This window comes from Vipera berus (genome assembly GCF_964194415.1).
Source record: "Vipera berus genome assembly, chromosome: 12".
NCBI lineage: Eukaryota > Metazoa > Chordata > Lepidosauria > Squamata > Viperidae > Vipera > Vipera berus.
In genome coordinates this window covers 3980066-3992832 of record NC_138215.1, presented here as the reverse complement: position 1 = coordinate 3992832, position 12767 = coordinate 3980066, and the positions used below count along the sequence as shown (strand labels likewise).

The following is a 12767-nucleotide window of genomic DNA, read 5'->3' as shown; positions in this document are numbered from 1 at the left end:
TTGAAATCTTCAATTTCCAATACTTTTGCTTCTAATATAGCATTCTTTTGAGTCAGTTCTGCCACTTTGTCATCCAGCACCTCCACACATTTAGCTATTTTATGCACTGAGGACAAAATGTCTACCTTCATCTCTCCAAGTTTCTGTTCCATCCTTTCTTCCATTCTCTGCTCCAATTTCTCCAATTTCTCCTCCATCTGTGCAAATTTAACACCCATTGACTCCAAAATTAACTGGGTATGTTTTTCAAGATCCTTCGATGTCACTACATCTGGAGAATGCAACGCCTGCAGTAATGATTGTTGTTGCACCGGAGAATTTCCAGCACTCCGAAAAGTTCTAGGGGGAGGTTTAGACGCCATCTTTTACTTACAATTGTGTCGCACTTTCACTTTAAGTTTTAAGCAAAGTCCATCAAACTCGAGAGTAAAATAAAATAATCCTTTTCATCTCTTCATCTTTCCCTCTTGTACTGCTCTGCCTGCTCTTTTCCTTTCATAGTCTCTCCTTCAAGCAGGGATGGTCGCAGACGCCTGGCTCTGCTCCATGAAATCCGGAGCAGAGACGCAAGCCAGCTGGGAGCAGCCCAGGCTGCGGGGGAGTTCGATCCTTCAGCCGCCCAAGCTCCAAGCTCAGGCGGCCCCGGAGAACTCAACCCCTACCTGGGGGCTCACCCCCTCCTCTTCTCCCGAGGAGGGGGCTTCAAATTCGCCCGAACAGCTGATCGGCGCTGTTTCGGGCGAAAAATCACACAGCTGGGCGGCGGGCAGCCCGGGAAGGCTGTCTCCGGCGCCACGGAGCCACCGGAAGTCCAGGAAACTCCAGTTTTCATATCAGACATATAATAACCCTTCAGGTTCAGAAAACATACTCCAACGGTGGGAGGAGGAGGTCACAGGACTCCATTTTTGAGCAAGATACAGGTAGTCCTCCACTTACAACACCTCATTTAGTTACCGTTCAAAGTTACAACAGCACTGAAAAAGTGACTTATGACTGTTTTTCACAGTTAGCGTTCCCATGGTCATGATCAAAATTCAGATGCGTGGCAACTGACTCATATATATGACGGTTGCCGTGCCCGATTCCCTTTTGTGATCTTCTGACAAGCAAACTATATGGCAAAGCCAGATTCATTTAACAACCATGTTCCTAACTTAACCATTGCCATGGTTCATTTAACAAATGTGGCAGGAAAGATCGTAAAATGGGGCAAAATTCACTTAACAAATGCCTCATTTAGCCACAGAAGATTTGGGCTCAGTTGTGGTCGAGGACTACCTGTATCTGTTGCTGCTGGATGCAGAGCTTCTGTGAGCATGGCTTTCTAGTAGTTTGCAATAAATCTATTTGCATTTTAGGATTAGGGTTAGGATTCTAACCTTAATCCTAAATTGTAAATAGATGTATTGTTTTCAGGCTAGAAATCATGGATCCTGCTACTTTGTGCTATGCTCCCTGCCCGCACATGTCATGGATTGTGTAAGGAGCATGGCAACAGCCTGGGGCAATGTGAACCAGAGCAGGGATATTTTCTGCTCCTGAGGCTGGCTGTCGGATCTGCCCCAGCCGTCCCCTCAGCAAAACTCTTGAATCCATTGAGTTGAATCAAAAGAACTTTTACTGAGAGAGAGTGGTTACAGTAGAGTCAGGTGGAATCTGAAGGTCCCGCGCAAAGCATAAAGCAATTCTTTTGTTTTCCCCAATCCCAACCCCCCAACTAGTCCATCGGTAGCCAATGTGATGCAAAGAAGATGTTTTGAGAATGCTGAGGTGCTGGGCAGATAACAGGTCACTCTCAGGGCACGACAGCCTTGGAAGCAGGCAGGAACCGGCTGGGAGGGAGTCTGCCCCATCTCTGAAGACAGTCCCCCTCCCTAATTCCCAAGCCTACGGCAAAAGCAAAAAATCCCAAGCATGCCATTTCCCTCCCCCCTCCTTAGCATGATGCCTGGACATCAGAGTACACTGGTGGACCTGACATTGGCTTTTTCTGCTTTGTCCCACCAGAGCTGGCAGCGGTGGAACAGATCAATGTGGCCATCCATAATGGCCTTTCTGAGAAAACTGTTGTGGAGTTGATGAATCCTGAGGCCCAGCTGCCTCCAGTTTATCCTTTTGCTGCTGAGTTGTACCAGAAAGAACTGGCCACCCTGCAGCAACAGAGTCCAGATGTAAGTAAATGGCTTGTGTCCTGAAGTTCAACCATCAACTGTCCTTAAATGCATAGACAAGTGTCATACGTTTGTGGATGGAGGAGATGCATGTTTTCATCCAAGTTTATCTGCTGTGATCACATGATGAGAAGCCAACGGTGGCTGCAATTCTAAGTTGCAATAATAAATAGATGTTCCCAGCAGTGCTGGGAAAGAAGCTGTTGCATCAATCATCTGTCCAGCAGACCACTTCATTCTCTGGAGTTGACTCATAGATGGAGTTTTAATTGAAGACGTTTCTGGGAAAACCACCCTGCATTTGGCTTTGTCTGCCTCTAAGATCTATTTGACCACAATTAGGAGGGGCTGAGGACTTCTTAGCAGGAAGTGAACGCTTGTGCCAGTTGGGAGGGAAAAGGAGGGGGGAGGGGCCTGCAGCTTTCAAGTGGTGTAGATGTGTCAGGATTGCCCACTTAAGTGTTTTTTTTCTCCCCATTTCTTCTGTCATGAAGAAGGGAACGAAAATGAGCCAAAGAGTTGCTAAACCGATTTAATGCGAGAGATAATTCTGTTTACTAAACTGTAACCTGGATGGCCCTCGTGCATCCTCTCTCTTTTCAGGGTAAACTCACACACCCAGAGTTGTTGGTGGCTGTGGAAATGCTCTCCTCGGTGGCCCTGATCAACCGAGCCCTGGACTCGGGGGACAAGAGCATGGTGTGGAAGCAGCTGAGCAGTCCTGTGATAGGCCTGACCAACGTTGAGGATGAAAACTCCCAGAGGTCAGTTCCGGCCGTGTGACCATATTGTCACCCCAGAGAGGGTCTCTTGTGGACCGTAGAGGTAGCAGTACCAGTAAGGGGAGGAGTTACAGGAGTGGATGGGAGCAGAGTCTCTGCTGTAGACAGAATCACGTAGTGCTGCTGAAGAGAGCCAGAGAAGGGACTCTGGAGCGGGCGGCTTCCGGAAGCCGTCGGGAGCCCAGCAGGCGTAGCAGAGGCCGGAGGGAAGCCCGGGGCAGAAAACTTAGAAAGAGGCTCCCTGAGGCCCACGAGGCTGGGAGGGCGGCCGGGGTCTCTTACAGGAGGGCAGACCTGGAGCCCTCCTCTGGGTCCTGCTCAGATTACTTTGGGAGGCTGACAGCTGCAAAGTCTGGGAGGTCAGTTGCTGGTATGAAAAATGTGAGTGGCGTAATGATCTATCAGAGAGTCAAAGGCAGGCAGCACTAGGGTTGTTTTTTTTTAAAAAAAAAAATTACCTACGTATGATGTCACATGGATTTATGGTAATTTACCCCAAAATGAGCATAAAATCCTTATCCAACCCTAACCCGTGATTAGTTCAGTTCTTAAAATCATCTTTAATAAAAGGCATGCAGAAAAACCTCCACCCTGACTTCTTTTCCAAATGGATGGATCGTACCGTGGGAAACATTGCCTCCCTCTTCTGATCTCACATCTCCGGATCCCTGCTGGGAACCTGCCTGCGGCCGGCTCTGCTTCAAGTGCACAGTCCTGCAAGCAGTCATGCTCCACACTGTAAAGGCACTTCCAGCATAAAACTAGCTACACTTTTTGAATGGGAAAGTTAGCTGATAATTTCAGTTTTCCTCCTGCGGCGTATTCTGCACCAGCTGCCACTCCTGAGTAGTCTCCAAAGGCAGCCCCATGTAGAGCAGACTGGAGTATCACCAGGACCTCGTCTTCCGTAGGGCTCCATCTTTGTGCCTCCCTTTTTTTCCCAAGCCTGAAGACAGCTCTGACTGCTGCGTTGTTCTTCCCTGGCTGGCCAAGGTTGCCCTGGGTTGTTGGGGCTGATCTGGAAGCCTCCCAAAAGCTGGAATCCAACCCTGCACAGCCCAACTGCTCTTTAGGGTCCCAGCCAAACATCCCAGCTTGCCCTGCCCGATCTTTTCCCCACCAGGTTTCAGCCTGTGCGTTGGCAACTCTCTTCAGGTCAGCGCCTCCGCCTCCAACTATGGCTGCCTAAGCTGTGGTTTCTAACTGGCCCTCCTGGCTATATCTGCCCCATGGCCTCTGGCTTCCCTCAGATCAGTTGGCTCCCCAATCCCTCTTGTTTTCTCTTCCCCTGGCAGTCTTCAGGGCTCCAGCCCCTCCCCCGAAGAACCTTCTCATTCTCACGATCCATACCCATTCAGACATCCTAAACGTTCATTTGCCAGATGATGATCAATTCCAGACCTGCTCCGCTCCGATGCCATGGCCTTTCACTGGGTTTTTCAGAACACAGAGATGTTTGGGGTAATCCACGCTCCCGTGTTTGTATTTTCTGTTCATGTCTTCAGGGGTGCTTCTTGAAGTCTTATCTTGTATTTTGGCTTAAACAGGTACATTGACGAGTTGTTCAAGCTTAAGGCTCAGATGCAGAGTGAGGGACCTGAGTTCCTGACATGGAATGACATCCAGTCGTGTATTGACCACGTGAATATTGTGATACACGAAGAACATGAGAGTAAGTGTCCATTCACCGGAATTGGGGGAAGGTGGGGAGAGTTGGGCTTCCATTGAGTTTCCTAGCTTGCAGCATACAGGACGGGCAACCTTGTCAAAAAGACATCGGCTGTAGCAGCTGGAGAACCACCCTTGAAGGCGTCTTCCCAAGACGGTTGGTTCCCCTGTAAAATCCAGCGGGGACCTTCTTGAGTGGCTTTAGCTGAATTAGCCTCAATCCGGAATAGAAAATGGACTCTCTCTGAGTCTGTTTCTCATTTTTATCAAGATGGTCTTTCATCCAGCTTTTTGATGTTGGCATTTGGAAGTTCGAGATTTGGTAGGTGCGTACCCAGTTACAGCAGTTCGCTTTTTAAGAACATATCCCTTAGCACAGGGCTTTTCAACCAGTGGTAGGGGTACCACCTGTGGTACATTGGCACCTGGCAGGTGGTACGTGACCATCCTAGAAAAGTGGTAGCGGGGGAGGGGAATGAGCTGAACTGGTGGCAACACCGCACAAGCCGGAGCGAGAGACGGCTGGAGCTGCAGGGCTGTCAGGGCTCAGCGGAAGCACCAGGATCAGCACCAGGCTCCAGCTGGAGCTCAGTGCTGATCCTGGTGCTTTTGAGCCCAGAAGAAGCGCCGATCAGCTGGAATGTTGCAGCATCTCCAGGGTCTTGTGATTTACATTCAGATGCTTGGCAACTGATTCATATTTATGATGGTGAAGTGACCAAAACCTGCTGGAACCACCCAGCAGAGGAGGAGGGGGGGAATAAAAACCAAACACCCCCCACCCCACCCCTGCGGCCAATCCTCTACAGAAATGCTCACAACAATGAAAATCTCGGACAGGAGGAGGAGCACCGCCGGGCAGGTATCTTGCTCGCCTGTGGCTTGGGGGGCACTTTTTTTCAGTCCCATTGAAACTTCGAACAGTGACTAAGCGAACTGTTGTATGTTGAGGACTACCTGTACTTCATCACTCTTTTACTTTTTTTTTTTTGGTCAAGTTTTTGACACCTTGTTAGGCAACTGGTGGTACTCGGATGTTGCCATATCCTAAAAGTGGTACAATGGGTGAAAAGGTTGAAAAGCCCTGCCTTAGCAAGATATAGCACTTTGGTGTTTCTGCAAGCATGCTAAGCCATAAGTCTTCGACAGTCTCTGTACTGATGTTAATCGTATGAGGAACAAAGGGAAAGCTTGAAATCCTAGCACAGGAGGGCATGTACAATTCTGTACAGTAGCCATTCCTGGAACTTGATGGGGTGGAACCCATGACTGTAATAAACAATTAGAAGGATACAAACTGGATAAAGGTAAAGGTAAAGGTTCCCCCGCACATGCGTGCTAGTCGTTTCCGACTCTAGGGGCCGGTGCTCATCTCCGTTTCAAAGCCGAAGAGCCAGCGCTTGTCCGAGGATGTCTCTGTGGTCATGTGGCCGGCATGACTAGACGCCAAAGGCGCACAGAGCGCTGTTACCTTCCCACCGTAGTGGTCCCTATTTTTCTACTTGCGTTTTTACGTGCTTTCGAACTGCTAGGTTGGCAGAAGCTGGGACGAGTAACAGGCGCTCACTCTGCTACGCGGCACTCGGGATTCGACCCGCCAAACTGCCGACCTTCTGATCGACAAGCTCAGCGTCCTAACCCACTGAGCCACCGCGTCCCTTACAAACTTGATAGAACTGTTCAAAAGAAACAGCCATGCTGAGGGGAAAGGGAGAGGTTTCCAAACTGAGCCAGGCTGACTTAGCAATTCTGGGAGTTGAAGTCCACGAGTCATAAAAGAGCCGAGGTTGCCTACCCCTGATATAGGGTGTTGCTCTCCTTAGGCAACACATCCTCTCGTTACACAAATACACATCACCTGATATGCTTATATTCACTAAGCATTCAGGTTTATACAGCTTGGAGGTGGAAAAATATGCATGAAAATGATGATATGGTCAAAATACTCATTTGCCTAATAATTGTGCACACAGTGTAAGGTCTCCTGCTTGAGCAGGGGGTTGGACTAGAAGACCTCTGAGGTCCCTTCCAGCCAGGTGATTCTGTGTTCTATTCCTCAGCTTAGAGTTCAGTCACACATTTTGTGGCTCTCTTGCACAATCGTAGCTAAAATATCTTCAGAAAATGTCTAGAAGACATTTTTGAAGAGGCAACACAGTGATTTGCCTTTTAGGTGGACCAGGAACTACCTTGCACCGTCTGGGGCCAATACATAACCCCTTAGCTCCTTAAATATTAGTAGCCTTGGGATAAGCCTATGTTAATAGTCTTCCTTTTCCTTGGAAGAGGAAGGAGAATGTGACACGAAAGTTTTAAATATTTGATTGATTAAACACCCTTATGGGGAATAAGTCAATTTGTCAGGCTGGTCACAGCCTGCTCCTTAAGAAAGAACGACCCTTGACTCCATAGGTCAGTGATGGCGAACCTTTTAGAGACCGAGTGCCCAAACTGGAACCCCAAACCCACTTATGTATCATTGGGTGCTGGGTGGGCGTGGCCCATTGGGTGGGCGTGGCCCATTGGGTGTGCGTGGCTGCGGTGGTAACGGCATACTGGGTGGGACTAAAAAGTTCAATCAATCAATTCCAGCTTTGCGAGATCTTTTTTTCCCCGCGAGAAATTGAAATTGATTGAACCTTTTTTTTTTTTGCACATGGTGGCGGAGGCCTAAAGTGAAAATGTTTTATAAAACCCAGCTGAAGGCCTAGGACTGGGGCGATGGCGTGCGTGCCCACAGAGGAGGCTCTGCTTGCCACCTGTGGCACACGTGCCATAGGTTCGCCACCACGGCCATAGGTGTTAGAGAAAAGCTACTTTTACTAGGAATGCTGGGTGCAGGCTGAACTAGGCAAGCTCTGAAGAAAACCTGCACAAAAAGCTTGGATTGAAAACAATCCCCAATGTCCAGAACCCTCTTCCCTGTGGGAGTAGTCCAATCAGGCCCTGTTCCTATGTTTTGGGAACCCAATGCCCAGGCGCCGCGGTAAATTCCTTTCTCAGGGCCGGAGTCCTTGAAGGCAGAAAGATGGTTCAGTTGGACACCTCTGGTTCCGGTTAGTGTCCATATTCCCCCCAATTCCCACAGCATTCTTTCACACCTCCAGCACTCTTCCCCTCCCAAATGCCCCCCCCACCCCCGGTTATGGCAGTTGCTAGCCAGCGTCATAGAAAGTGAAGACAGGCATCTGGCACCATTTGCGGGCGAGGAATGGAAAGTGGCAGCAGGGGCTCCATTTTTTCCCTATATAAACCCCGTTGGGATTCTTCCTCTTATGTTTATTCCAGGGATTTTAGCCATTGGACTCATAAATGAGGCTTTGGATGAAGGAGACGCCAGAAAGACCTTGCAGGCCTTGCAGATCCCTGCAGCAAAACTGGAAGGAGTAACCCCCAAAGTAGCACAGCATTATCAGGATGTGCTGCTCCGTGCAAAGAGGGAGAAAGCTCAGGTGAGGGAATGATCACAGCGGAGCGAAGCGTGTTCTGAGGTCCTCTTTGCTATACAGGTATTCCTTGGTTTATGGCAACTGGGATTGGAACTCCCGTCACTAAGCAGTGCGGTCGTGGAGGGCATCAGCATGGCTTAGCGATGGAAATTGCTGCAGTCCCAGTTGCTGGTGGAGGAAAAAGTTCTCTGCCACAAAGAAAATGGCCATCAGAGTCGACCATCAGGAGAATCCTTCCCTATGGTTGAGAAGGCCAAAAGGAGGATGTAGGACAACTCACCACGGCCAACTCGCTGTGGGACAACATGCCGTGGGACAGTTACATGTGGGATAATTCAATGCATTCAATATTACCCGCCACTGTTTTTCCAACCTTATTTTCATTTTGTCCATTTCCACAAAAATGTAAATAATGTTGAAGAAACGGGCCTGTTTATCACATTGAGCTATCCCACGTGGAATTGTCCTGTGGGAGGTTGGCCGCAGTGAGGTGGCCGTGGGAAGTTGTCCGTTGCTTCAAAAGGATGGGTAAGAAGTCAAAGCAAAGAGATGTGCCGCTCTGCAGGACTCTCCTGTGGAAGACGGGGAGCCTGCACGCCTAGAGGAGAGGGAAGTGGCCTTTGGGGGTTGCTTCCCTCCACGCTTTTGGGGAAGGCTGCTGCTCACGGGCTATCCAAATGAGGCAACTCCCTCTGATCTTTCTGGGGGAGAAATTGGTGTGTGTGTGTGTTTGGGGATAGGTTGTAATTGGTGTCTAGATGATTTCGGTCAGTCCCCCCCCCAAAAAAAAACCAAAACAAAAAGCCCAACCCAGCCTTCCTGCAGCTACTGGAGTTCTCTGCCCTTTCCCAGTTTTCTAGCCTATGCACGTGGCCGGCTCTTGGCGGCGACTCAACTCTCTTGCTTGCGGCGCCACGTGGCTTTTGTTGTTTTAAATGAAACCTCGGCTTGTGACGGTGCCTCTGCCAGAAGCAAGAACAGCATTTGTTTCCACCCGTCTTGGGCTTTACGGGACAGCCAGGATTGACCTTTTCTTTTTCTTTCAGGAAACTCAGGATGAGACGGCCGTCCTGTGGTTGGATGAAATTCAGGGTGGGGTTCATCAGTCCAACAAAGATATGGAGGAAGCCCAAAGATGTAAGTCAGCAGCTTTGCCGTCCTCCACCACTGGCTGAGGGTGGCTGCTTTAGGAAAAAGGAATCGCTTCCAGAAGGGTTTAGTCTTTCCGTCGCTAAAGCTTCTCCTTATTGTACTCCAGAAAAAAACAGTGGCGTTCATCTGTATCGCTTGCGGAGCTGCTGCTACTGCTGCTTTTCACCTTGATGGCCATAGTCAGAATCACCGTTGTTCTCTCCGGATGTGGCTTGATCTTTAAAGGGATGTTGGGCCGCCACGTTCCCAAGCATGTCCTTGTCCTGGTGGTCTGTGCAGTTTGTTTGCTCACTGCCCCATGGAACCGGGAAGGGGGTCCCAGAACAGTTCTAATAAAGGAACATGGTTTTTCTTTTTACCTGCTATGCAGTTATATCTAAAGGCAGTAAGGTAAAGGTAAAGGTTCCCCCGCACATGTGTGCTAGTCGTTTCCGACTCTAGGGGCCGGTGCTCATCTCCGTTTCAAAGCCGGAGAGCCAGCGCTTGTCCGAGGACGTCTCCGTGGTCATGTGGCCGGCATGACTAGACGCCAAAGGCGCACGGAACGCTGTTACCTTCCCACCGTAGTGGTCCCTATTTTTCTACTTGCGTTTTTATGTGCTTTCGAACTGCTAGGTTGGCAGAAGCTGGGACGAGTAACAGGCGCTCACTCTGTTACGCGGCACTCGGGATTCGACCCGCCAAACTGCCGACCTTCTGATCGACAAGCTCAGCGTCTTAACCCACTGAGCCACCGCGTCCCTTTTATGTAAAGGCAGTACAAGGACTATTTTTCACCACAGCAATAGCCCTGTGAGATAGACTCAGACTGAGAGCGTGTGACTGCCTCGTAGAGGCCCCCCACCCAGGTTCTTTGGTTGAGCAATGGCTTGGGCTGGTTTTGGCCACAGCCTCCCTTTGGCCTCCCTCAAGTGCCGTCTCAGGAAGATTGCCCTTAGCTGGCAAATGCCGGCAAAACCTGCCACAAAAAGTGGCAAGTGGGATAAAAATGAGAGGAGGGAAGTCCCTGCATAGAAAGGAGGGCAGAGGGGCAAGTAATTGGGCAACAGGTTATGTGCTGCTGCTCCTGAAAGCATGACTTGGAGATGAATAATGCCCTCGGGGGGGGGGGTTCTCCAGGGGAAAATATTACCAAAGTGCAGGGCTTCGTGAGGGTTGACTACAAGCCAGCCCCAAAGGAAGGGATCCTGGGTTTGGGCCTAAGGCTAGAATCCAGTAATGGCATACCTGTAAGAGATGACCAGACCGAGCCCAAGGGAGGGGGTCAAACGTATCATCAGTTGTTAAGTCCCTAAGCTCCCACAAGAGAGCTAAGTCCAGCCCGTCTGGAATTCCTTCTACTCTTATCTCCCGCTCATTTCCCTTGACCGTTAGTAGCTCAGATTCTTGTAGAGAGCGTAAGCTCGCCATCAACCTTTATACTCATTTGAACTGCCCGAATATCCTGATTTCTCCGGCACTTTGCACTACCTGGGCATAGGTCCCATGACATGGAAAGGAGAACGTTTTTGAAATCGTGAAGGAATTTCAAGTTGAAAGTCACACATGCCATGAAACATATTCACAGAAAAGTTTCTTTTTCTTTTTTTCTCCTCCAAGTTTCCTTAGGAATTTTGGCCATCAATGAAGCAGTGGATCAGGGCGATGTTGCAAGGACACTCAGCTTCTTGCGTTCAGCTGATGTTGGGCTGTATGGCGTGACCCCCGAATGTTCCGAGGCGTATCATCGGGAACTGACGGCAGCAAAAAAGGCAAAGCTGGCTTCTGGTACAAGGACACTTATTTGGTCACCTGGGAATGGGCTGGTGGTACACAAGTGACGTTTGCAGTTCAGACTGTTCTACCAAATTAACTCTAGACTGGCTTTTTTTTTCATTCATTAAATTGCTGTCCTCCAGGAGATTTAAGGCAGGACACAAGCACTTTCTCCTTCAGTCTTTTCCCCACGAAGTAACCACCGAGTAGAAGAGTCTGGCTGAGCATGAATGTCCCATGGGCTTCCAAGCCAGGGACGGACTTGGCCCTGGATTTCAGCAATCTTAATTGACTGCTTTCACATCACGGAGAGGTCGAAGAAAGCGGCCTCTTCTGATGTGGGAGGTCAAGGGCAATCTTCTCCTTTTCACTAAAGAAGGATTGCTCTGTGGGAGTCTTCTTAAGAGTCCTGCTCCACCTTGCATGGGAGGTCTGCCCAGCTTCCAGTTGGCCTTCTGATCTTCTCTCATTTTTGCTATTTTCCCCCCCCCCCCCCCCGCTTCTTTATTCCCAGAACTACATAGCTCTTCCAGTAGTTGGTCCTAAGCCAGCTGTTGTTTCCTTTTGTTTTTCCTCTGAGTTAGCTCTCACGTGTACAGTGTAAATGTTTTCCATTATATTTTTCTGAAGTAACAAGTCACTTTTATTGTATAGTTCTTCAGCGAGCCTTATTTATTATTTATTTATTTATTTATTTATTATTGGGACTTATATGCCGCCCTATCTCCCGAAGGACTCAGGGCGGCTAACAACAATAAAATACAATAATACAAAAGTTAAAAAAAATTAAATTAATGGCCCCATCTTATATCTTCTTTCTGATTCAATTTTTGGAATGCACACTTTTATTTCATTGAAGCAGTGCCAAAATTTGGTATAATCTGTAGGTACAGCAATTTCATTGCCTCTCTGTGGCTCTAAATAGTTCTGTTCATATTCAGAATTGCCCACTGTGCGAAACGTTTATTTAGCTTTTTTGATTCCGCGATATATCTGCATCTAGGACTTCAGTAAAGCTCAACTGTAGTCGTAAGTCAAAGATTACCTGTAGTTGATCCAAATCTTTCTCTTGTCTGCTGCTCTTCTGCCAGATCTTTCCCATTCCGTATGTGCTTATTTTGTTTTTCTTACCTAGATGCACAATATTGCAATTCTTGCTGTTAAGCCTTTTTTTCTGCCGACCGTTTTAGCCTCAGTCTTTCTGAATTTTTCCCCCTCTCTTCCCAGGTATTAACTACTCTCCTAGCTTTGCATTGTCTGCAGATGTGGTAACCTGTGCATATGAAAGCTACCTTTTATTCTGCCAAGTTTGGCAACACATTTGAGCAGTGTTGTAAGAGTGACCTCAGTCAGCATCAGTAAGGTTTTCGTTCCTCCTAGGAAACAACAACAGCGATTGGGTGAAACACTGGGTGAAAGGCGGGTACCATTACTACCACAATCTCCAGACCCAGGATGGAGTCTGGGAAGAGCCCCAGGGATTTGTGCATAACAGCGTACAGCTCTCCCGGGAAGACATTCAGGTATGACGCCCCCTGGTTTTCAGCAGCCCTCTTGGGGACAAGGTCTTTTGGGTACCAAAGAATGAGGGCATGGATTAGGAATTATTTCTTGCCTAGCACAACTATCCTAATGTTAGAACCATCTCGGCTTGCACAGATGTATTTGCTCATAAACAGAGAAGTGTCCAGCATATAAGAGAGTACTTGATTATAAGCACCATTCTGAAAGTATGGGATAAATGTAGTAGAATAAGTGCAAACTTACTGCATCTTGCTTCAGTATTA

At 48.5% G+C, this 12767-nt stretch overlaps 1 protein-coding gene across 1 annotated transcript in view; it reads left to right on the top strand.

Moving 5' to 3' along the window:
• Positions 1–12767, top strand: part of IQGAP1 (IQ motif containing GTPase activating protein 1) — a 95036-nt gene that overhangs the window by 49129 nt on the left and 33140 nt on the right. The window contains exons 12-18 of the mRNA XM_081337736.1: positions 2011–2174; positions 2778–2938; positions 4504–4628; positions 7913–8076; positions 9120–9210; positions 10825–10992; positions 12361–12503. Coding sequence (XP_081193862.1) covers positions 2011–2174; positions 2778–2938; positions 4504–4628; positions 7913–8076; positions 9120–9210; positions 10825–10992; positions 12361–12503 — 1016 coding nt within the window. The remainder of the gene's footprint in view (positions 1–2010; positions 2175–2777; positions 2939–4503; positions 4629–7912; positions 8077–9119; positions 9211–10824; positions 10993–12360; positions 12504–12767) is intronic.